Source organism: Hyaena hyaena, unplaced genomic scaffold (assembly GCF_003009895.1).
Source record: "Hyaena hyaena isolate Hyena2069 unplaced genomic scaffold, ASM300989v1 scaffold_580, whole genome shotgun sequence".
Taxonomy (NCBI): Eukaryota; Metazoa; Chordata; class Mammalia; order Carnivora; family Hyaenidae; genus Hyaena; species Hyaena hyaena.
The window spans coordinates 307,570-333,649 of record NW_024081213.1 but is presented as its reverse complement, the minus strand read 5'-3'; the positions used below and the strand labels follow the sequence as shown (position 1 = coordinate 333,649).

The window sequence follows — 26,080 nt, the reverse complement described above, 5'->3', positions numbered from 1 at the left end:
ATAAAGTAACAGGAAAAAAAAGATTCTACATTTAATACACATTAGAATCATTTAGCTATAAACCCAAATGAAGTACTGATATATTTGTGTGTGTGTATTTTAAATATTTAAGAAATGAGACATATATATCATGTATGAGGAAAAATAATTCAGATTCTTTGTTTGGTTTTCTTGATAATATTATAATCAGAATGTTAACTCCATGGCAACCATATCGTTTTCCTTCCTTCCTTCTTTCTTTTCTTTTCTTTTTTTTTTTTTTTTTTTTTTAGGACCGCGAGTTCTAGCAGTGGAGAGAGCAGAGTGGGGAGGAAGAGAGAAACTTAAGCAGGCTCCATGCTCAGCACAGAGCCCACGGCAGGGCTCAATCCCACAACCCTGGGATTATGACCTAAGCCAAAATCAAGAGACAGATGCTCAACTGAGCCACCCAGCCACCCCCATATTGCTTCTTTTACAACGCCAAATCAGAGTAACCTTTCCTCGTGTTGCATTATATATCCTACACCTACCAATGTGGCATGTGACATATTTCACACGATCAGTCTTTCTCAAACCAGAGCTCTATAGAAAACTATTTTTTTCAATTCTTAAAAGGTACATAGGACCATTCTAGATATATGAGAGAAATGAATTCATTACATACAATGGATGACATAGGGCATGATGTGTTAATCTTAATTCTTGAGAAGGGCTGCCTCAGTAATAATAAGCTATTAATAACCTGATACCACTTCAGGACAACAAATGATCTTTATATATAAACTCTATTTCCTTTTTCCAGTGTTTTTCAACAATAAGTATAACACACAGTTATGTATCATCTTTCATTAAGATACTTTACTTACTTTGGCATCAGTCAGTTAAATGCTATTAGGAGCCTCCCAGAAAGAAAATGAAACCTGAACTCATGGATTAGTAGTCAACTAAATGATTTGGTGAAGTCAGTATATTTTATCTAACTGATGTCTGAAAATAATAACTGTACCATTATTTAAGAATTTAGTTATTAATGGGGCGCCTGAGTGGCTCAGTCGATTACGAATTTAGTTATTAATATATTGCTCAACTTACCAGCGATATACCTGGATTTCGTCTCTCCTTTATTCATATGTCGCCTAACATGTCCCAGCATATCGGTCCTTCTGGTGATTGTTGCTGAACAAATGATACAATGATAATGGGCGCCCATTTTACTGGATATCTATTAAACAGAGTATTTAATTTAAATGTACAGGTAAGTTACTAAGACAATGAAATAGAAGTCTATTTAAGACTGCAAATTTAAGTCTGTTAGCATGTCTTGGGTTTAATCGTATAGAAGATAGTATTAATACTGCCATGGACTTTGAAGGGATCTTTACTTCGTTATCTGTATTTACATACGATTTTTACTTACTTTATAATAGACCACTAATTTAATTTGTTTTGCGCATTCATTCTAATCAGCAAATAACTGTACCTTATTTTCTATAGGTAGCACTTCCAAACGGTATAACATTAGCAGCGCTGTGCAGGTAGATGTTTAACAATTGTTCTCCAGGAAAATAAAGCCCTGATTTATAGTGTTTGCTGCTTTCTGTGGCATATATACTCTATCATGGCCAATTTGAAGCCATAATTGTGACAGATTATAAGCTACTCATTGATATCACTAAATGTGAATTTGGGAAGAGATGGGTAATATCATACTAGAGAACATAGCTACAAGGCAGATAATACAAAAATGTAGTAAACTAATTAGGAAGTGATGAGATTTATATACGTATTACCTTTGTGATGTAATTTATTCACCTTAAAGTTTATACAATTTAATTTTTAATAATGGCCATGCTTAACAATCAGCTTTCAAGATTTCTAGACATTTGAGCTAGTTTCAGCATACCACCGAATGTTAGAGACATGATAAAAAGTGTTGGGGCACTTGGCTGGCTCAGTTGGTGGAATGTGCCACTCTTAATCTCAGAGTTGTGAGTTTGAGCCCCATGTTGGATATAAAGATTACTTAAAATACATCTTAAAAAAAATGTATATATATATACACACACACATATGTGTAAAATATTTTAAAAAGCCTATTTGTTCAAGTAAAAAATTCTCACTTTAAAACTTCTTTAAAATTTAGTTGAGAATAAAAAGACTACTCCACTGCTTTTTTCCTAGTTTTGATGCCTTTTACTCTTAGAACTTCTATCTCCTATTTACTTGGAAGCAAACAGCAAGTTGAGAACAGTGAACAGGATTCCTTATGGTACTGTGGTTATCATATTCAAAATGTCCTGGATGAGGTTGATGGGCCAAGCACTGTCCTGACTACTATGTAAGAAATTTTTGCTTTTTTTTTCTCCCCAGCACTTTACTCTTTTTAGGGACCTGAAAAAAAATTAATAACTATTAAGCTACTATTCACTCACTAAAAAATATTCACATCACTAAAAAATATTCTGTAATTTGGATCCCCAAAATTCAAATCTGTACTAAAAATGAATATATGTACTTTTTAAAGAGTCATTAAGATTTCTGAAAGTTTCCTGATTTTCTCTTTTGTCAAATTAAAACAAAGTATAGAGAAGATAAATATGTTTCACACACACTATTTACTAAGTCACAGAAATTGAAGGCTCTTATTCCAGAATCAAAATTTATTTTAAAAGAAAAAATTTACTTTTTATTTAAATTCTCTATTCCAAAATTAGTAAATAGATTAATTTCCCTTTTGAATAAAAGAAAACAATTTCTCTGACTAAAATGAAAAATTATAAAATGAAAAGTTCAATACACCACCTCTTTTTTTCATATAGTTCATATTTTTCCTGCTAGGATAATCTGAAAGCACTCAGATACAAAATCTTAAAGTAAACCTCATTGCCAAATATGCCCATAGCCTTAAAGCAACCAAAAATTGTGCTTTCTTTAAAGAGGGCACAATTTAAAAGTAAATCTATCATGTGATTACCTGTTCTCCAATAATGTTTGGTTTCACGGGTCGACAAGGTAAGTGACAGATGCACATCCTGTAACCTAAAGTGAAGAATGACTGGTTGTCATATCGCTGTTCATTAAACAGTCCATTATCATTAAAAATTATTAGCAAATTTTATAAGAATAACTGGGATTCTTCTTGAATTTATAACATTGTAATTTATTTGAATGAGACTGTTGGTTTTAAATATTTGTTATGTAAGATATAGTATAAAAGCAAATCCATGAGTTCCAGGTTTGAATTCCGGTTCTGCCAAGACTGTGTGTTGTCTTGGTCAATTAGCTTCTTTGGGACTCCATTTTCTCATCTATTCTCAGTCATGTTGACTTTCCTTAGGCTTTATCTTCTTTGCCTCATGCTACACTTGTCATTACATAGCCTCTTCTTCCGTTTGTGATCCGGCACTTGGTTCTCTCCCATCCTTCTTAATCTCCACAGCTCCACTTCCCTCTGTTACACTATAAAATGTATACTTTCTGTAGGCCTGCTCTGCTACGCGACTTTTCCCTCAAATCCTTCGTAACTTAAATCCCTTTTATGATTGCAACTATTCCCACTGGGGGAAGGAATTCCAAATTCTAGCTGTAGTTACTAACTCGTTCCTGAAGGCCAGATCTCTATTTCTAATTGCCTATTGAGGATGTATGACTGGGTTATCAGGTCAGCATTTCAAAAATCTACTGTCATGGACTATAAATACACCATTTCCCCTTGAACCTGGGATCTTTTCCACTTTTTAAATGAATGATAATGCCTTCCAGTTGCTCCTAACTGTAAGTGATCTCCAACTCCTTTCTTCTCATTCTTTGCATCCAATTCTCTTATACATATGGAAGTATCTCAGGACTCAGCAACTTCCTTTTTTCCACTGATATGTACTCCTATGTTTATCCCATCCAGGCATATGGCTTTAAATACTATTTGTAGCTTGAGAATTCCCAAACGTGTATCTCTAGCCCAGACTCTTCCCCCAAACCCCGAGATTCATATCTGGACAAGCTACTTGGCCTCTCTAGTAGATGTAGCTAAACTTTTGCATGCCTAAATCTGTGGTCTTGGCCTGCTTTCCCAACACCTGGTCCTAATGATGAGGGAGGATGGGGCAAGCTGCGGGCAAAGTGCAGGCTAACGACATCCTCCCCTCCCCCCACACAGGTATCATACTCCTTGGACACTCCTGGTGACCCAAAAAAAGAATGGCCAAACTGATAAATCTCTACCAGTTAGTTTATCAGAAAAGGCAATCCCATCAATAGGCCAGAGTCCAGGAACTCCCTACTGTCTTAATGTTAATGCCTTGCTAAAGGGAAAAACAACTTTAACTTAACAATCGCTGGGCCTCCAAATAAGTCTTTAGCAACTCCCTCTTGACTCTGTCTCCCTGTCCCCCCCCATAAACCATTTACCACCCACATTTACAGTGCAACTCTTCCTGCCCATGGATCCTGTCCCCATGTTTTAATAAAATCACCTTTTTGGACCAAAGATGTCTTCAAGAATTCCTTCTTGGTCATGGACTCTGGACTGCCCCTCCCTCCTGTCGCCTCAAAACTTCATCACTAACGCAGTCTTCTCTGCCCAGTAAAGGATACCACCATTTTTAAAGTTGCTCAAGTCTCCAGCCTAAGCATTCTTGGCTTTCTTCTCCCTCACATCTCACTTCTATCCCTTCAGGAGGTCTTCATGCTTCTACCTTAAACATGTTTGCCAACTACTTTGAGAACTGCTTGCTAGGACAAAAACTATGACACTCACCATCTACCAGATCACCACCATGTGAAAAAAACCCAACTTAATGTACTTAAGAGAGTAAAGAAATACCATGAGCCATTTACCGGAATAACTTGAAGGAGGAAGACTAAACCTAATGGTTAAACAGTGGCTTAAATAAAGGATACAAAAGAGGCCTTTTTAATTAAAATGGGACATTTCTTTCTTTTTTGATAAAAAGTCAACATGATTTACTACACATTCTTATGTAGAACTAAACATAAAAGACAGGATGGCTTCTAAATTAGTCTCTAAATTCCCTTTTCCCTAAGGAACCAGTGATAACCTTGTACCAGTACCACTAAGAAACTAATTCTGACTTCTCTTTTGGATGTCTCATACTGGCTATTTCATCCTGTTTGGTTGAAACTCCAGATAATCACATTTAATAACACCTATGCTCACAAAATCATATACAAATATAAATATACATATGCTTAAGACTGATATTTAGGGCTTTTGGGGGGAGGTATTTTTTGTTTTTATCCAAATATAATATCATAAAATCTTCCATATATGTTGTGTTCAACTAATATATAGTATTAGCTAGCTAATACTGATCTAATACATACTCTTTACAATGCCTGCATATTTAATGGTACATATGTACCATAATGTATTTAACCAACCCTTTTATTTTAGTTTCACGATTTGTCACTAAGCTGCAATAAATATTCTTGTATATCTATCCTTGCCTATTGATTCTTTTATTCCCAAAGGAGGGAGTGCCTGGGAGACAGATATGTATATTTAAAATTTTAAAAATGTTGCCAGATCTCTTTCCAAAAATGGCATAATTCACATAATTCACTCTCAGAATCTAATAATAATTCAATATATATAGGAAATCTTTTACCTTTAAAGACCTCAATTTTTAAAAATGTTTATTTATTTTTGAGAACGAGTAGAGGAGGAGGAGAGGGGAGGAGAGAGAGAATCCCAAGCAAGCTGTGCACTGTCAGTGCAGAGCCTGATGTGGGGCTCAAACCAACAAACTGAGATCTGACCTGAGCCAAAATTAAGAGTCGGACACTTAACTGACTGAGCCACCCAGGCACCCCTAAGATCTCAGTTTTTTGCCCTTCAACTTTATTCTTTATATGAGCCCTCTTGTTAAATTTAGTCCCCCAAATTGTGTCATTTTTGTCATTATTACAATTGGTATCTTTTATCTAATTTCCATTTATCTAGAGAAAGGCTATGATTTCAAATATTTGTCTTATATCCCACCACCCTTCCACATACTCTAATTCTAGTTTTTTTAAGCTATCAGCAGAAAAAAAGATATTTTTTCCAATACTTATATATTTTATTTTGCATTCATTATACCTTCAAAAGAATGTGTCAAATGGTAGGTGTTCTAAAATGGTAGTCATTCAACAAGTTATGGGGACTCCCCCACAGGGCCAAGCAAAGTACCCAGTATAGAACAGATGCTTAATAATTGTTTGCTAAACTACACTACACTTGCAACATACATCTATTGCCGAGAGAACTATATGGTCTTTTATTAATAAACACATTAAAAGCGGGTCATTAAATCTCTCAGAAATTTTAAATGGAAAATATTTGATTATGTTCACAAAATTCCCAAACTGGTATCGAATCTTGAATTTCATTTATTTTTAGCAAGCATAAAATTACTAACCTTCAAATTCAACTGAGACTTTCCAGTGTAAATTTTGAAGGTGACGACGAAGCTTATGGCTATTACAAGCTCTGAATTTTTCCTTAGGGCACAACGGACAAGACTGTTTGTTTCCTGGCCAAAATAACAAAACAAAAAAACAACAAAAAAAGAACCAATAAAGCACAGAATATGCTAGCTACTAATACCTTGATTTAGCTACAAAAGAAGTCTCGGGACTTTTTCCGCACAACACACACACACACAACACACATTCTTAGATAATGTCTATGTTAACATTAGGGAGAAGTCATCTCTGCCTCACCAGGTAGTTAACAGGAATTGTATTAGCACATGGTCAGTGATTGGTTTTTTATCCTAAAACTCTCCTCTTTGTGCTAATATCCATGTGCCCTCAGGAACAGAGAGAATGAGAAAGTGATAAACTACATGATATTCCTCCAGCCAAAATGCCTGCCAGAGAGAGAATCACTTTGTACTTTGGGCACAGGAAGGGGCATCGCTCGCCACACTCCTGGAGAGGCAGAAACCGGGCAGACAGTATAAGCGCCTGCTGTGGCATTCTACTCTGGCAGCAACAACAGCAGTTACCAGGTGGAGTCAGAAAAGTGGGAGGAGCAGGAATACACGGGATCCAAAATAACTGCCATTCTGGGACAGGTAGCATGGTTAGAACCGCCATATTCTATTTGTGAATTTGTTAAGTTCTTCCTTCTTCATTAATGAAAAGATATGGATCATAAAAATAGAAGTCTTATTTAACTGGAAATGTAATATATCTCAAATATAAACTTTGATAGGGACAAAAAAACCTAAAATCTCAAATTCAGGTTTAAAGCAATAAAAATACACAGATATCAGCAGCGACTTGCTTTTTAAATCCATATAGCACACTGCAAGAACAGGCAAAATTAATTTTTCAGTATGCTCTGCCTACTTCAAAAACCCATGAAGTGATATTGAGGTCGGATTTCAAGCACTAAGGATGGCGAAGCAGAAAGAGGGGAGCTTAAGGCACTGACAATGAAGAACTCTAGCACCTGCCCCCAAAATTCCCACCGTGGGACTTCTTTTACATGACAGAGTATAAGCCTTTCTATTATGTAAGGCACTGTTTCTTCAGACTTCTGTTACTCATGTCCAAATGCAATTCCTAACTTATAGAATGGACAGCCCTTGTATATCATGAAATTGTCATTTCCTTGAGGAGCTATGAAACAACTTATTCCCATAGCACCTGTGCGTGGAGAAGGCTACCAATTTCCTGAACGAAAACATTTTACTTTATTACTGCTCTAGTCAATGGCAATAAACAGGTCTATTTTCAGCAATTTTTCAAGAGCTGCAAGATGAAACACCGTTAGAAATTAAGGGAGACAAACCCCTCCAAATATGGAAATACCTGCATCAAGATTATCTGAGTTCAACGAACTGGCAGAGTCAAAATCCCCTTCAGTTACGAAAGCTAACTTCTCTAGATCAGCAAGTTGCCTTTGAATTGAGATGTGTCTCTCTGAAAGGAAATTTTAAGAGTTAGAAGATAATGTTTTAACAATCTGAATTCCAGTTTCATTTGATCACGTCACAGACTCTGACACTTGTATTTCCTGTAGCACAGTGTCCTGGAGCCCTGATGGGGAATTACTGCTGCAACTCAATTTATGACAAGCATGCCTCAGAATGCAAAAAGTTGGGGGAAAAATGCCACCATGTAACTTCACACCTTAAGCTTTAATCTAATTATTCAATACAATTCTATTAAAAAAATGTTTTGACTCTGAACAAAATGCTGAAGATACATAAGCCATCCTTCTTATCTTTCAAGAAATTTCAACCAGGTGGAAGTGATATTAATATGTTAACTACTAACTATAACACAAGCCAGGATGAAACGAATAGCGAGGTAAAGGTAATATGATATGGGCCTACACAGGAAGGAGGAATTGATTACAAAAACTGCCTCTGGGAATGTCTTCACTGAAGAAGTGGCATTTGGCTGAGATGTAAGGAAGGTATGAACAGAATTTCAGTAAGCAGAGATTTGGTGGCTGGCCTTATAAACTGAAGTAACCTCATCAACAACGGCACAGGACTTAATTAAAAAAAAAAAAAAAATACAGCCACCTCTATCCGGCCCCTGGCTGGATGTAGTATGTTTGGAGAATGGGGTTGGTTAGAGAACAAGCAGTCAAAAATGTATACAGATGATGGAAGGCATAAATTCTATGAAAGTTAGTCTGGGGGCGCCTGGGGAGCTCAGTAGGTTAAGCATCTGACTTCGTCTCAGGTCATGATCTCAAGGTTTGTGGGTTCCAGCTCAGAGCCTGGAGCCTGTTTCAGATTCTGTATCCCTCTCTCTACCCCTCCCCCACATGCACTGTCCCTCTCTGTCTCAAAAATAAACATTAAAAATAAAAAAAAATAAAAAAAGTTTGGACTTTCATCTTCAGGCAATCTGAAGTCTGTAGGCTTTTGAGGAAGTGAATAATATGATTTGAATGCATTTAAGGAGGTTATTTCTGGCTGTAGAACCTAAGGTCAGTAACTGAAGTGAGAAACTAGCAATGGAAAGGTACAGAATAGATGGTTAAAAAGCAGAGAACTTTGGATTTGAGAAATAACAGTGAATGAAGGGTAAATTCAAGAATGATTCTAGTAATATTTCAAGTTTATATGGTTGAGAATAATGGTTCATTAACCAATGAAGGAAGTGGAAAAAATTCTGGCAGAAAAGGAAAGGAGAAAAAGGAATTTAGTTTTTGATACAGTGTGCTTGAGGTACTACGGTATTCATATTCAAGTTTATTATGCAGTTGAACTGTTTTTGGAGCTCAAGAGGGATATAAATCATAAATACACATAAATACACATAATGTGAAACTAGGTGCTTAAGAAAGCCCCAGGAAAAAACACTGTGAAAAAAGAGAACAGAAAGGTCAAAGTCCAGTTCCAGGAACACATTTTTAGGTTTCTCAAACATTATTCATTCTTCAAATGACTTACTTGTAAACTTGGAATATATGAATAAATCTTTACAAAATGTATTTAATATACTTTTGATTACAGGTGTGGAGGGATGCATTACCCAATGTTGCTGAACCCACTACTGATTAATATAAATAGATACATTCTGGAAATGAGGTATGAAGGGATGTAGGTCACGTAAGACACACTGAGGAAAAATAATTAGGAGGGTAGATTCAAAAAGAATAAATGGTAAGGAGAATCAAGATAAGGCAGAAGCCAAGAGAAAAGAGAATGAAAAAACAAATAAATGTTTTAACACTAAGTAACACAAATTGTTGCAGAGATTAAGTAAAAGACCACCGGATTTAGTTTTAGCAAGTCTCCAGTGGCCTTTACAAAAAAAGGGTTCAGTGAGGTGTTTGGGAATACAAATGGGATTAGAAGAAACAAAATACAGAAAATTACAGATTATTTCTTTCAAAAAGGGTAGCAGTATAAAGAAGGAGATAGATGGAACTGTACCTCACTTTTTCTTTCTTTTTAAGGACAGAGAGACTTGAATATACATATCCCCAAGGAAAGTAGTATTTACAAAGTGGGAGCTTGAATATACAAATACAAGACTGGGAGATGAAAACTGACAGGAAAAGATCCCTACCTAGACAGAGGCGTAAACTGTAGGGCTCTCCAGTTCTCCTTATATAGTTAGGTTACATAATTTAGAACCTTAGGCCTTTTAAATTCTGTTCTTGGCATTGCTACCTTCCTGCCTATTCCTCTCCAAGCTTCACTCCCAGTTCCTTTTTTTTTTTTTTTAACCTTCTGTATAATTTGTCCCCTTATTTGTCTCCTCCACAAATAAGCAGTAAGAAGGCAGGGGCTATGCCTTACTCAGTTTTGTAATGGCTAAGTGCCTAATACAATATCTCACACACAGCAGGCACCACAGTTTGTTAAATAATTTTTAAAAATCATTAGTCATTTTTGGATGGAGCAGCACACTGAGTCAATAATTTTGGAATTCAATTCAGCATCATCAGACATTCCTACTCAGATGTATTAAAAGACAAATTTCTACCTCATTTTTAAGAGAAAAAGAGCAACATATGTTATTGGTTAACTTGTTATACGAGGTACTATTCAAGTGACTTTATAAAGAGATAAAACTTCTGTAAGTAGGCAAAATATTTTCCCATTTGAGCAAAAATTTTTCATTGCTAGGTGAGACAGTAAGATTCAGGCAATGAATCCATGTGTACAAACCAATCCATTTCATTTGTAGTCATAAAGGCTTTTGGCTTCCAAAGTTCAAAGATCTGTGTATGTGAAACAAGATATATAGTGCTATATAAAGACGTGCTTTGTGAAATCTTTCTAAGTTGTACAAAATAAGAGAAAAGGGCCTATAAGTTAGAAGAGAACAATGAAAATCCTGTGGTCCACTATCAGAGAAAACTCTCAAAGATCTGTCAAGATTCACGATATGCCTGAAATTACTTCCTGGTTCAAGACAGCAGATATCAGACAATCCGTACTTAAATCACTCAGACTTTTTGTAACACACTAATCATCCAGAAGTCAGTAGGCAAACCTCTGGTTAAATCAGATAAATTCAAAATGCTAGGAGGTTCTTTTACAACTTCTATTACTTTTTCCTCATTTTTCAATTCTATTGCAGATATGTCATCTTCACCTTGCCTACTTAAGGCTGATTTCAGAGGACTAACCAGACCATATGAAAGTAATTTTTAAAGTGAGATTAGTATGCATTTCTAATGCATTTCAGATTTCTTTTTTTTTTCTTTTTTTATGTATAAGCTTCTCTTCCTACTTTTTTATTTTTTTTTAATGTTTTATTTATTTCTAGGAGAGAGAGAGAGAGAGAGAGACAGCGTGAGCAAGGGAGGGTCAGAGAGAGAGGGAGTCATAGTCTCTGAAACAGGCTCCAGGCTCTGAGCTGGCAGTCAGCACAGAGCCCGACGCGGGGCTCGAACCCACGAACCGCGAGATCATGACCTAAGCGAAAGTCGGACGCTTAACCGACTAAGCCACCCAGGCGCCCCGCATTTCAGATTTCTAAAGCATTACATATTTGTCTCTGTAATCCATTTTCAGGTTTCTCAAACATTATACATTCCTCAAACGACATACTTGTAAATTCCAGAATATACAGCTTCCCAAACTATGTTTCACATATTCTTGCTGGTGGGGAGGTGAAGCAGCACACATTCCCTAAAGCTGCAGAACCAATTCTGATTAATACAAACAAATCCAACCTCGAGGGGAGGAAGGGAGGCTACTTACTCGGGAGAGTGTACCCCCCCGCCCCCACCCCCCCAACGTAGCTGGGGGTGAAGAAGCAACTGTCCGTATCTTTACCTGCTAGCTCGGATTTACTACGAGGAAGAGGGGCCTACCTGAGGCACGCTGTCCTGGTCTCTGAGCGGCCCTACTCTTTAATCTACTGAAACAACTTATATACGGCTTTAAACTTGCACAACTCTATTGGACTCTAACTATCCAAGTGTTGTATAAATCTTAAATTCACAACTGGCCTAGAGGTAGGAAAGAAAATGAATTAATGTAAGTCATTTTGTTACAATTCAGAAAGAGCATGAGGGTCAATTTTTGGACCATCAAATAATTTTTTTAACAACACAAACACAACCCTTCCTTAGATTTTACATTTTAAAACGTTCAGAAGATTCTTAAGAGTGTGAGTCTTTATGGCCCAATAAATCACCACCTAGAAAACATGCACGCACAGACAGAAGCACAGTCATCCGCGCTATTAATTTTCAACAGTCGACTTCTGACGGAACTGGAGTACAAAACTCAATTGGTATTTCTCTCTGAGGGAAGACACCCATAATTTAGTCGACCCTTTCTTAAACTAGTTATCGGCCTAGTTAACTTTTTGGAAGCAAGCTGCTGAGGAAAAGTAAGTAATAAAAACTCCTCTATTTGTGCGTGGCGAGCATAAAAGCTAGTTGACAGCAATGGCTTCTAAATTTGGCAGCTAGGATCTACTACAGGAAACAGGTTGCCTCGGTTACCGTGTCACTTTTTGAAGGACTTCGTGAACCATGGCAGACGTCGCTGAGGGAAACTACCAAATCAGGTGGAACTTCCTATTTTCCTTCTCAGAAAAGACCCCCTTTAAGGAAGAAGCTCTCAACCTCATTTCCTTCTATCTGCAGCACCCACAAATCCTTCACCATGATGTTCTCGAGGTTTGTGGAGATGCCTTCTCCCGTCCTGTACCCGCTTTACCCACTACACGGGCCCCTCCTTCCTCCCCCCACATCCCTAAACCTGCCTTTCCCCGTAAAAACCATCCCAGTGAAAAAGGGCCTCCCCTAGTCCCGAGCAAAGCGCACTTTCTCGCTTCTCTTGCGGCAGAAAGATCTGGGCCTCCTGCACTTACTGCTTTCAGCCTCGTCAGGGGCAGAGGCTAGGGACGGGGACAGGGCCGGAGCCGGGGCCAGGGCAGGGGCTGGGGCTGGAGCCGAGGCCGGGGCCGGGGCCGAATCCGGAGCCGGAGCTGGGGCCCGAGCCGAGTCCGGGGCTGGGGTCGGGACCTGGACCTGGGCCACCTCCACCTCCTCCTTCTCCTGGGGTAGCAGCTCCTCCTCCGCCATATTCTCCATAGTTACCGCCTCCGTGCCAGGCCCGCCCGGGGACCAGGAGGGGCTCACGGTGGGGTGAGAGAACTGGCGTGAAAGCCCAGAGGGCTGGATCCAAGGAGTGGGAAAGCAAATGGGGAGGGCTGGATGCGTGCAACAGACAAAAGATGAAGAATCAGTGACCAAATCCTGTCAGCAGAAAAATAAAAAGCCAGAGGCAGCGATTCGCGGGCCCGTCCGCTTCCCTTTCCCCGAGGCGTTACGACGCCACCACAGCCTGCGCAGAAACGTATCGGGGACCGCATCCAATCCGGTAACAGAGTTCCGCTTCCGCGGTGCGTCTCCGTCCCAGCCGTCAACCACGGAAGCGGACCAAGACTACAATACCCAGGGTGCAGCGCGCCACCTGGGGCGGAGCCCGAGTTCCAAGTCCGTGGAGGAAGTAAATGCAAAGCTAAACAAACGCTGGGAGCGTTACAGAAGCCTGGGTCCGAGCGCAGAACTACATTTCCCAGCGGGCATCGGGTCCAGGGGAAGTCCTGGGCCTTTGGAGTTGCCTCCGTCGCCGGCGCGAGTAAGGTAACTGGGGCGCAAGTTGACGTTTTGCTGGGCAAGTTCCCACTTCTCTCACACTGGTATCCTAGCGGATGGCCGGCTGGTCGGAGGATTCCGGGGGGCCCCTCGAGCCTGGGCGGGGTGACTTTGTGGGCGGATCCAGGGAATGAGCCAGCTCAGTGAAGGGTGTGGTTCTGACTCGGGTCAGCCTCTGGAGCTGCCCCTCGCTCGGAGCAAAGGTCTGGTTTGTTTCTGCGGAGCCCGTGGTCCGCAGCGGTTTACGAGCCGCTAACGAGTTTGCCTGCCAGTCTGGTTGATTTGGAGTTGGGGTCTGCGCTTCCTGTCGCACCCTCATCCACATCGTAACCCGAACACTTCTCCTTTTGTCTTTATTTTGCTTTAACCTACAGATTCCTATTATCAGCTGCCCTGTGGTTTTAAAAGTCCTGTGGGTGGGGAAGTGTGTGTGTGTGTGTGTGTGTGTGTGCGCGCGCGCGCGACCTACTCTTCTATTTTAAACTTAATAACCAAAGGTCTGAGTGTGTTGAGTTTTGAGGCACTTGATTGATGTGATTCAGATTCCTCATAGCATTTGCCCAGTGAGTCCCCTGACCCCAGTACTTGTCTTGGCCTTTACACTCTGGCCTGCTTGAACTTCAGCCTCAGTGAACCAGCCTCAGAACCACTGGGGCAGGTAGAGGAAAGCTGGAGTTTTCTGGCGCTCTTCTTGGGACTGGTCCGAATGTCATAGGCAGCAGGGGAGGAGAGGGAAGCCCTCTTCAGTTTTCAGTTACGGACTCCCACTTCCAGTTCGGTTTTCCTAGTTAATAAATCTCATACTAAATGCCTGCCTATCTCATTGGTCTGTTTATTTCCTACTTGTTTCAGAGCCCAGGTGAGAGCAAGAGTGATTATTTCGCACTTAAAAGTGTAATAGGAATTTAGTTGTCACCTTCCGAACCCCCCAGCCCGCCAGTAGTTAGGAAGTGTATCTGGAGGGTTTCTTTTTTTCCCTTCCTCCCCAGTTTAATGGAAACAGTTTATCCCATGGATTTGAAGGTTAAAGGCAATAAAAAATGGAAAAATAACACATTATAACTTATAGGAATAAGTAGCGGCTAATTTGTGTATCATCCAAGCAGCATTGATTTTTTTTCTTTTTAATTTCTAAAAGGTTAGATGGTTAATTGAAAGCTTGGTTCCCGTATCAGCTGGAAACCAGACGATGGAAAGAGGGTTAGATTTTAGCGTGTGGATTCTGTGGAAATGTCAGTGAGGACTTCTAACCATGGTCGGTGCTCTTGAGACATCCTAAAAAAGGAATCTTCAAAGTTTGAAGAATTATATTGAGCGTATTACTCCTGTATTGCTGCCTAAGTTCTCCTAAAACTTAGTGGTTTAAAACAACAGGCATTTGTTACCTCACAGTTTCTGTGTGTCAGAAATTCAGAAGTGGCTTTCTGGGTGTACCTGGTAGGAATCTCATGAGGTTGCAGTGAAGCTATCAGTCAGGGATGCTGCCACTCAAAGGCTTGATTAGGGCTGCAGGATTAGCTGGCTCACTCACACACCTGGCAATTGGTTCTTTTTTTTTGGCAAGGGATCTCAGTTCTTTACTGGGGGCCTCTCCATAGGCTCCTTGAATGTCGCCATGATATGATGGCAGGCTTTCCCTAGAGTAAGAGAAAGACAGAAGCCACTGTGTCTTATGTAACCTAGCCACATATGCCATATAGCAATTTCTATTGGTGACACAGGTCAGCCCTACTTATTGTGAGAGGACTACATCAGAGTATAATTAGCAGGCAACAGAGATAATCAGGAGCCACTTCGGAGGCCGGCCAGCACAGGAAGTCTCCCCTTTTTTAAGCTTATATTTTTTTCATAAAACCAACATGAATTTCACACCATTATAAATATAAAATATTTGTCATGGTAAACATATAGGTCTTTTTCCTTTGATAGTCCACTCTCTAGCAGTGATTTTTTTTTAACTGGGTTTATTTTGTATTCAAAGCAATAACTTGAAACTAACATGGGTCACTTTAAATTGTCAAAGGTAACATTATAAGTAGTCCGTTGTCTCCAAGCAATTCATTTCATGCAAGTTACTGAGTTTTATTGTACCTTTCCCCAACGTGGAATAGAATCCTTGGAACAAGAAGGGGAAAAGGAGATTTTTTATCTCATCTGGAAACACAACTGTGAATTCAGTTATTGCTATACATTATCTTACAAAGCAAAATTTTTGGGCAACTTAGGATCCATGCCAAGAAGTCTGTTGAATATCCTTTTAATTTTTATTGTTAGCATTTCTGTTAGCTATCAGCATTTTTCTTCTTTCTCTTTACATTCATCAAAGCATTCTAAAAGCTTGATTTAGTGTAATCAATCATTCTTTTATACAATTTCACTTACTGTGGTCATGACTGATCATGAGTAATTGCAACTCTTTGGTTTTCAAAGGTTTTCTTATGTTCAGAGTCTCCATATGTGTCACGTCAGCAATAAACTCTCCTTTGGGCTTTGCTTCTAGACTCCTTTTATATCTTCCCGTCCCAACACACCTGATGATGTTTCGAATCCCTGGCCTTTCGATTCCAGCACTGGAAGCTTCTAGTACACACTGAGTTGAGTGTGGAGGGTGTGTCAGGAGAGTTAAAGACATAGCACCAATTGGTTTTGAGGTGTAGGGAATGCAAAATACAGCAGTTCTGCAGGCAGTTGGAAAATGGTGATCGGAAGCCTAGGAGAGAAATCAGGGCTACAGGCACAGTTGTGAGAGTAATTCCTAAAAAAGTGATAGATGAAACTGGAAAGAGAGGAAGAAATCATTATGGGGGAGACTATAAGTGAAATAAAGTGGAACAATCAGAGAATTTTGTTATCTTGGAAACGGTTGGAAAATGGAAATCATTGTGTAAAACTCCAGTGTTTGTATAACTAAAAGAAGATGAATTTCTAACGTATTTTGTGGTGGTGGTAGTAAAAAAAAAAAACAACACACACATACACATAATGTATTTTTAATGTTTATTTTAGCTTTTCAAAATGTCCAACAAAGAATCTTGTGGAAAAAAAGAGAAGTCTCAGAGAAAAGGCAGCACCGCATCACCCAACTTTGACGTAGAAGTAAGACTTTTGATTTGCTGACCCAAAGATACCTTTTTTTGCAGTTCATATTTGTGTAATGAAAAAGATACCTCAATTTTAAAATGAGATATGTAAATATTTTGTTTTCCCCTTCTGATGCAGAAGTAATTTATTTTTCCCAATTTTTCCATTCTTGCATAATTTTATTTATTCCTCACAACTCTGTAAAGTAGGTACTTTATTATCCCAATTATACATGTGCCAAACCTGAGGCTTAGAGACGTAAGTAATTTGCCTTGGCATTCCTGGCTTGAGTTCTAGGTCCTCCTTTACATACAAATAAGTCACCATTAGACCTTTATTATGTATCTCCTTCTTCATTTAGTCAGCCCTGGATAAGATTATATGCTGGTCAGTCAGAATAGGCTACCCTGTGCAGGGGGCCAGGGCACGGAGTAAGGGAGGGGAGGCAAGCTCACTATGTGTCTTTCTCTGTTACTCTTAACACATTGCCTTAGGAAGTTCTTGGGTTTTTTTTTATTTTAATGTTTATTCATTTTTGAGAGAGAGAAAGAGCATGAGCAGGGGAGGAGCAGAAAGAGAGGGAGACACAGAATCTGAAGCAGGCTCCAGGCTCTGCCCTATGAGCCCAGAGCCGGATGCAGAGCTCTACCTCATGAACGTGAGATCATGACATGAGCCAAAGTCCTACGGTTTACCGGTTTACCGATTGAGCCACCCAAGCGCCCCCAAAGGTTTTGGTTTATTTTAAGTTTACTGAGAGAGAGAGAGAGAGAGAAAATGAAAGAGAATGAGAATGAGTAGGGGAGGGGCAGAGAGAGACGGGGACAGAAGTTCTGAAGCAGTTTGAGGGGCTCAAACTCAGAAAATGTGAGATCATGACCTGAGCCAAGGTTGGACGCTTAACCTACTGAGCCACCCAGGCAAACTGGAAATATTTTAGTAGATGAAATTTAGAGTAATTAATTGAGTGAAATGTTATCTCCAAGAAGCAGGACTGCAAGATGATTTATGCGACCAAAACAAAAACCCTGCAATTAGTTTTATTATAAACTCTGAATAGTCTGCTTAGTGTATCATCAGAATTAGATAATGTTTATGCTCTAATACCATCCAAGAGGAGAGACTAAAAAAGGTGAATATTCATTACAGAAGTGATTTTTGTGGTAGCAGATTAGTTCATAAGGCTTTTACATCACCTGGATAAAGTAGGCTAGGGCTTATTACACTTTTTGGTGTTTGTTCCTTGCTTATTAACTTTCTGGTTACTAATTTGACCTCCCAGGTATAGGGGTAATTGGAAAGGGGACCCTGGAGAATGGGTATACAGGACCATGGTGTCTTTGATTTGCCTGTCCCCTATTTGGCACTAATAATTGGCGTACCATTTGCAATTCTTCTGTTCTCTCTTAACCTTGAATTAGATTTTTTTCTTGCCATCACTCCTGCAAATAGGCTTTCATCGAGGCCAGCAACAATGGTTTCCATGTTGCTACATCCATTTGTCACTTTTCAGACCTCATTTGACTTGAGCCATCAGCAGGATTTGACATAGCTGATTACACCTTCTCCTTGAAACATTTTCTTTACTTAGCTTTTGAGACACCATATTCTCATTTTCCTCCACCCAGGTGACTGCCAGGAGTGTCCTCTGCTGGTTCCTCCTCATCTTCTTAAAGTGTAGCCTTTCAAATGCCCAGCTTTGGTTTTTCCAATTTAGCAAGTTGCAGTTCCATTCATTCTGTTGCTTGGGGCAAAGTCCAGTTCGTCATCCTCTACGTGTATCCAGTTTATCAGTGAATTCTTTCAGCTTTCTCTTAATAATATATTTAGAGTCTGGGGCGCCTGGGTGGCTCAGTCGGCTAAGCATCTGACTTCGGCTCAGGTCATGATCTCATGGTTCGTGGGTTCGAGCCTTGCATCGGGCTCTGTGCTGACAGCTAGCTCAGAGCCCGGAGCCTGCTTCTGATTCTGTGTCTCCCCCTCTCTCTGACCCTCCCCTGCTCACGCTGCCTCTCTCTCTCTCTCTCTCAGAAATAAATTTTTTAAAAAAACATAAAAAAATATATAGATACATATACACTTAAGAGTCTGACTACCTCTTCTGCTATCACCTTAATCCAGACAATCAGCTTGCTTCTCCAGATTGTTCCAATTTTTTCAAATGTATCTCCCTGCTTCCACCTTTGCCTCCTCATGTTCTCTTCTCAACAGGCCACCAGAATGATCCTATTAAAATGTTAGGTCAGATCATGTCACTCTTCTGCTCTGTACTTTCTGGTGGTCTTCCATTTCACCAGAGTAACAGCTAAAGTCCTAGCTGGGGCCAGCAAAGCAGTCTGCTCTCCCCATCTTGTCTCCTTTCATTCTCCCATGGCTTTCTCCATTTTGGTCCCTTGCTATTATTCCAACAAGCCAGGCACATCCTGCCTCAGGGGCTTTGCTCTTGAACCAAAGTTGTTTTCCTAGATATTCACGTGGCTTTTTCCTTCGCTTCTCTAGGTCTCCAGTCAGATGTCAGCTTGTCAGGGGGATCCTTTTCTGACTACTGTTTAAAATTGCAGCTGCCCGGGGCGCCTGGGTGGCTTAGTCGGTTAAGCGTCCGACTTTTGCTTAGGTCATGATCTCGCGGTTCGTGGGTTTGAGCCCCGAGTCGGGCTCTGTGCTGACTGCCAGCTCAGAGCCTAGAGCCTGTTTCAGAGTCTGTGACTCCCTCTCTCTCTGACCTCCCCTGCTCACGCTGTCTCTCTCTCTCTCTCTCTCTCCCCTAGAAATAAATAAAACAGTAAAAAAAAGAAAAATTTAAAATTGCAGCTGCCTGCACCCCCACCTCCCAGCACTTCCTGCCCCCTTTCTCTGTTTTGTTTTTTTCCATTGCATCATCTGACACACTAAATATATTACTTGCTTATTTATAAATTCTGTACTCGATTGTAACTTCCAGGAGGGCAGGGGCTTTTGTTCATTAATCTGTCTCCACTGTCTAGAATGGCTTTGGTAGATCGCAAGTACTCAGAGTTTGTCCTGGGTCTACTGAATTTTGGATCCACTGAAAAAGAACTGGATATATGGTTTTGCTTTGTAAAAGACCGAATTCTGCCGTGGCTGTGCCACCTTCCCAGTGCCTTTATCTGAGCTGTCAGCTGGCTTCTGCTGTAGCACCTGTATCTTATCTCAACTCTAATTCAAGAGGACCTAGATCTTCTGATTTCTAGTTGAGTCTTCTTTCTAATTGAGTTTCCCTCCCTCTTACCCTTTTGTGCCTTTAAACATTTCCCCCCACCCTGAAGTTTATTATGAATATAGAAAGAATATTCATCTTTATTAATCTTTAATATATTAATCTTTATTAATATAGAAAATATGTTAATTAATATTAATTAATAATAATGATTAAATAACACTGTCTTGCACTGTGCTTTATTTTGTGTCTTTCTCTCCTTTTTTTTCCAAATGGCATTCTTAGGATAAGAAAGAGAAAAAAACTTCAAGTTCTCCTAGTTCACCTTGCTGTGTAAGGTCTATTTCATCAGAGAAGAGAAAACTGGTGAGTATTCATATACTGTAACTAACTCTAAACGTTATTTATATTAAAGTTTTAATGTATAATTGGAAAGTTCATCATATAAATTTTCCCACTACTTTTTGACTCATGTTTATTTTATACTTTGTGATAGCCAATAGAAAAAAATAAACCAGTGTTTGTTTGTTTTCTTCCATCTACTCAACAAAAAGGATTAATCAAGGCCTTTATTTCTTTCTGGGGATATAGGGCCTAGGCACTTACAGAAGTAAGTGAGAAATAGGATATAGTCCCTGTCCTCAAGACTTGAAAGAATAGACAGAGGTAGAAGCACATTAAGCTATACGGATAGCTTAATGAAAGGTCACACCTGAGTGTCAAACCAGAAAAATGCACAGTAAGTTGTAAAACATTTCAAAACACCGATTACCAAGAGTTGGAACACACTTAGGGAAAGAGATGGACGAAAGTTATGCTAATGACAACATAGATGGAATAAAGATGAATGAGTTAAAGAAAAAAGGTTTTCTCAGCCAGGAAAGCTTAGGCATTCTAAGAAGCTGCAGATGCCTGGGGTACATGCAGCAGAGAGAAAATAAACCAGTCTATCTAGAAACGGAAGGACTATTTTGAGGAAGTAAAATAGAACCTACCATGTGGGATCAGACAACATGGATATAAATTAAGACAGTTTTAAAAAGTCCTTTCGCATATATGATTATATTTGGCTTTACAATATCCTTGTGAGGTAGCAAAGGCAGATATGTAGCGTTTGTGTTTTAAGATCCAGAACTTATGAGCCAGGAGGTTAAGTGGCTTGTCCAAGGACAAAAAATTGTTTCTAGTAACAGAGCCAAGTCCAGAGTCACACAAATAATTAGAAACATTAAACTAGCACAGAGGTGGTTGGTGAAGTACTTAACTACATTCAAGTTAAAGGTAAGTGTATTTTGGGATAGCTATATGGTTGTGGGTAATAAGAGAAAGTAGTGGTGTGAATGCAGAATTCTGTTTTTAAGAATTTGTTTTTGTATAACAACACTGCTATTTGACTCCATTGTTTCTGTATTAACCTCCGTAAAGCATCGGTTTCATCATATTTCTCCTCTGTTGAAAAATCATTACTCACATTTTAGTCTGACATTCAGGACCTTCTTAAATTCAGTCATACCTTAAGTCTTTAGTTTTCTTTTTTCTTCCTCAAAATAGTCCTTCCGTTTCTAGGTAGGCTGGTTTATTTTCTCTCTGCTTGCATGTACCCCAGTCATCTGCAGCTTCTTAGAATGCCTAAGCTTTCCTGGCTGAGAAAACCTTTTATCCTGATCTCATTCATCTTTATCCCATCTATGTTCAGTCGTTAGCATATATTTCATTCATCTTTTCCCCTAAGTGTGTTCCAACTCTTGGTAATCGGTGTTTTGAAATGTTTTACAACTTACTGTTCATTTTTCTACTTTGACACTCAGGTGTGACCTTTCATTAAGTTATCCGTGCATATGCTTCTACTTCTGCCTATTCTTTCAAGTCTTGAGGACAGGGACTATATCCTATTTCTCTCTAATTTCTTTTTTTTTTTTAATGTTTTATTTTTTTTTAAATATTTTTATTTATTTCTAGGAGAGAGAGAGAGAGAGAGACAGCGTGAGCAGGGGAGGGTCAGAGAGAGAGGGAGTCACAGACTGAAACAGGCTCCAGGCTCTGAGCTGGCAGTCAGCACAGAGCCTGACGCGGGGCTCGAACCCATGAACCGCGAGATCATGACCTAAGCGAAAGTCGGACGCTCAACCGACTAAGCCACCCAGGCGCCTCTGTTTTATTTATTTCTAAGAGAGAGAGAGATACAGCGTGAGCAGGGGAGGGTCAGAGAGAGAAGGCAGTACAGAATCTGAAACAGCTCCAGGCTCTGAGCTAGCTGTCAGCCCAGAGCCCGATGCGGGGCTCGAACCCACAAACCATGAGATCATGACCTGAGCCGAAGTCAGACGCTCAACCGACTGAGCCACCCAGGTGCCCCTCTAATTTCTTTCATACCGAGGCCCTGAGTTCCTAGAGAGACAGGGTTGGGGAGTAGAGATAGTAACCAGAGCTTGTTTCAGTCCTGGCCCTGCTGCTGACTTGCCGTGTGATGTTGAGGAAGATACTTTGCTGTATTTGTGCTTTGGATACTTTATCTGTAAAACGGGGATGACAATAATATCTGTCTCACAGGATTTATTGGAAGGATCACATAAATTGTTGTGTCCTCCTAATCACTAACCCATAGGTACAGAAAAAAAAGTATTGTCTCCCAGTCTCTTTCCCCTGTAACTGTGTATAAGTGCACAATTTACATTTCCTAAATGATACATTTTTTTTCTTTCAGAAATTGGATCATACAGACATTCTGTACTGTGATATAAAAAGAAGACAAGAACCGAAAAGGTAAATTCCCCCTTTTTGCTGATATCTTTTACTTTTTGGGCCTTAGAATTGTGAGAGAAAAGATTTTGATTTGCAAAATTTTTTTACTTTGATTAGTACTGAACTGCATGTAAATATTTCTAGCTATATCACAGGTTATGATTATTGAATTTTCTTTTTTCAAATTTTTTTTTTAAAAGTTTATTTGAGATAGACAGCATGAGTGGGGGAGGGGCAAAGAGAGAGGGAGAGAGAGAGAATCCCAAGTAGGCTCTGTGCTTCTGGTGCTAAGTCCGACATGAGGCTCAAACCCACAAAATTGTGAGAACATGACCTGAGCCTAAACCAAGAGTCTGACGCTAACCCCTGATTATTGATTTTTCTTAATGTTTGTGTAGATTTAATAGAGTTGAGTGAAATAAAAAGTCTGTCTCACAATTCTGTGCTATGTAAATTGACACTTTCAAGTAAAATGCAAATTTTTTTTCAGATGATTTGATTTTGACACACTCTTATAAGATTTATGACTTTATTATACACAGTGATAGAAGAAGTTGTGTGGGTGGCTTAGAAATGTTATCAATTAAGGATGAATTACATGTTACCTCTGAAGAGAATGTGTCGCTTATTGAATTGGTATGGTTTTAAAACCATGTTAACTAAAGAGGATATGGCCACAACTAGAGAGCTTGGGGAATAATGGTAGGAATCATGGAGATTATTTTTCTTTCGTTTCTGTATTCTTTGGATAATAATTTCAGAGAACTTTGTGGTGAAGGCATTTCTTACCACTAATAGGGTACAAATAAGTATAAAAGTATAATGCGTAATAAAAGTTGATGAGATCATAGTTTCTCTGGAAATAAGGAGTTATGGGAAAATGATAAACCTGGCATTAAATATATACATAAGAGTTTTGCTTTCCAGACAAACTCAGTGTAATGTTTGCTAAAAACCAGAAAATTCAACTTGCCTCTGGCGTTTCTTCAGCTTTTTTTTAAATTGTCTCCTTTCTTTGTGATACTTTGCTTCTTATATTATTATTGATTGAAATACATTCTGTCATAAATTTCACGTAACATTGACTATTACTTTCTAAACTTTTTGAAATGGATTTTTAATGCCTTTTATCAGAGTGTACTTTTTTTTTTTTCTAATTCTAAAACACTGCTTGATTTTTTCATTAGTTTCTTTTTGCCTTATTAAGGGCACGATTTGTAGCCCTTGATTTTACATCTATGTATAATAAGAGCATGAATAGACTTCTAATCTATATATTATCCCCTTAGGCTTATCCACGTTTTCTTTGGGAGGAAGAAGAAACAATATTGTTCAATTATTTTAAGAATGGTATCTAAACTATTCCAAGAATACAGTGAAGTTCACCTTGGCTTCAGTATTTACTCAAAATTGGGGACACCTGGGTGGCTCAGTCAGTTGCATGTCTGATTTTGGCTCAGGGCATGATCTTGTGTTTTGTGAGTTCCAGCCCTCTGTCCACGGTGCTCTCTGCTGTCAATGCAGAACCTGCTTCAGAGCCTCTGTCTCTCTCTCTCTCTGCCCCTCTCCTGCAGGCACACATGCTCTCTCTCAAAAATAAATAAACATTTTTAAAAATCTGCTATTCGGCTTCAGTACTTGCAAGCCTGAATAATCGAATGCCTACTGCAACAGTTCAGCATTCCTGAACCCATGTGTGATCAATGACATTGAGTGGGTTATCCTCGTATCTACTGAGGGTAACACCATCAGTGATATGTGGCATGTTGGATTTATTATATCCGAATATTCACTTTCAAATATTGGTAAGCACTCTAGATGTAACTTATGTGAAATTTTCTTTTGTCAAAAACAAACTGTATGTCAGATATTTTAGAACTGTCTCATCATGTGTTTAAACAGTATGGGAGAGGAGCTATTACATATTGAAAAGTTTGCTTGGACAAAAGATAGCTGTCCATCTGTGCTTTGCAAACATCAATATCAAGGGTGCAGAACTTTTTTTTTTTTTTAACTTTTTTTTAACATTCATTTTTGAGAGACAGAGTGTGAGTAGGGAAGGGGCAGAAAGAAAGGGAGACACAGAATCCAAAGGAGGCTCCAGGCTCTGAGCACAGAGCCTGAGGTGGGGCTCGAACTCATGAACCATGAGACCAAGGCCTCTGCTGAAGTCAGATGCTTAACCGACTGAGCCACCCAGGCACCCCCAACAGTGCAGAACTTCTAATAAACCATTGGTTGCCTGCAAAGAAAGTGGTTCAGTTGCCTTTATTGTTTATTTATTGGAGAAGTGAACAAACTTATTTGCCTCAGGTTATAAGTATTTCTTTATGATATATGGCATCTTCTGTAAAAATCTCCCGATTCCGCTAAAAGGAAGGTCCCCAAATTGTTGGGACTTCAGTGAAAGCTGAGGTACAGGTGAAAAAAACAGAATTTTGTCATCCTGAAAGCCACTTCCATCATTTCATTACCACAGTTCTCCATCCATGGTTGACGTGTATATGGATGTATCAGCAATGAAAATATTAGCAAGGACAACAGTCTTTAAGTCTGCTTTTGAAAGTGTTCAGAAAGCATTTTTGTGAGCAGTGCACTATCAGTTTGTGGGATTTCTCCAGTGATTTGCATCATCGTTGACCAAATAAATCTTTTTAAGTCCAAGAGTTGAAGAGGCGAGAAGTTGTACCTCAGTTGCTATTAGATAGATGGCAGTATTGTCACCAGCAGTGCCAGTTTTTGACAGAAGTAGCCAAAAAGGTAATTTATTCTTTAGTTGAGCTAAATTGAAAGTAAGTATGTAATTCAGGACCCTAAATGTACATCATGATCACCAACAGAGCAATCTAATAGCTGATAGTGTTGAGAAATTTTCTCTGTAGGATGTCAAATTTATTTATTTTTTTTAATGTTTTATTTATTTCTAGGAGAGAGAGAGAGACAGCGTGAGCAGGGGAGGGCCAGAGAGAGAGGGAGTCACAGACTGAAACAGGCTCCAGGCTCTGAGCTGGCAGTCAGCACAGAGCCCAACGCGGGGCTCGAACCCACGAACCGCGAGATCATGACCCAAGCGAAAGTCGGATGCTTAACCGACTAAGCCACCCAGGCGCCCCTGTAGGATGTCAAATTTAAAATGGCTACTAAACCTTTACATAATATAATAGTAGTTTTGACAGAATTTCACATTTATTCTTAAATCACAAAAGTTCATCTAAGATTTTTTTTTTAATGTTATGTCTTTATTTTATTTTGAGAGACAGAGACAGAGCGGGGGAAGGGCAGAGAGAGGGAGACAGGATCTGAAGCAGCCTCCAGGCCCTGAGCTGTCAGCACAGAGCCCAACACAGGGCTCAAACCCACGGACTGTGAGATCATGACCTGAGCCGAAATCAGACGCTTTAAACAACTGAGCCACTCAGGCACCCCATAAGATGGTGTTTCAACTTCACCTGAAAATTGATTTTACACTAAGTCATTCATAAAAAATAAGTATT

General features: G+C 39.4%; 2 protein-coding genes across 3 annotated transcripts in view; one reads left to right on the top strand and one right to left on the bottom strand.

The window, feature by feature from the left end:
- Positions 1-13,270, bottom strand: part of TRMT1L (tRNA methyltransferase 1 like) — a 37,728-nt gene extending 24,458 nt beyond the window's left edge. Inside the window, exons 1-5 of the mRNA XM_039256615.1 lie at positions 12,796-13,270; positions 7,804-7,914; positions 6,402-6,515; positions 2,957-3,021; positions 1,075-1,204 (exon numbers count right to left, since the gene is read on the bottom strand). Of these exons, the coding sequence (XP_039112546.1) occupies positions 1,075-1,204; positions 2,957-3,021; positions 6,402-6,515; positions 7,804-7,914; positions 12,796-13,018 (643 nt within the window). The 5' untranslated portion in view covers positions 13,019-13,270. The remainder of the gene's footprint in view (positions 1-1,074; positions 1,205-2,956; positions 3,022-6,401; positions 6,516-7,803; positions 7,915-12,795) is intronic.
- Positions 13,271-13,456: 186 nt separating this feature from the next.
- The window catches only part of SWT1 (SWT1 RNA endoribonuclease homolog), a 96,446-nt gene continuing 83,822 nt past the window's right edge, over positions 13,457-26,080 (top strand). Inside the window, exons 1-4 of one of the 2 annotated variants that reach the window (XM_039256609.1) lie at positions 13,457-13,573; positions 16,592-16,681; positions 20,130-20,210; positions 22,549-22,607. In XM_039256609.1, coding sequence (XP_039112540.1) covers positions 16,601-16,681; positions 20,130-20,210; positions 22,549-22,607 — 221 coding nt within the window. In that variant the 5' untranslated portion in view covers positions 13,457-13,573; positions 16,592-16,600. Of the gene's footprint in view, positions 13,574-13,738; positions 13,789-16,591; positions 16,682-20,129; positions 20,211-22,548; positions 22,608-26,080 lie in introns of those variants that run through there. The other variant, XM_039256610.1, reaches the window with a different exon arrangement.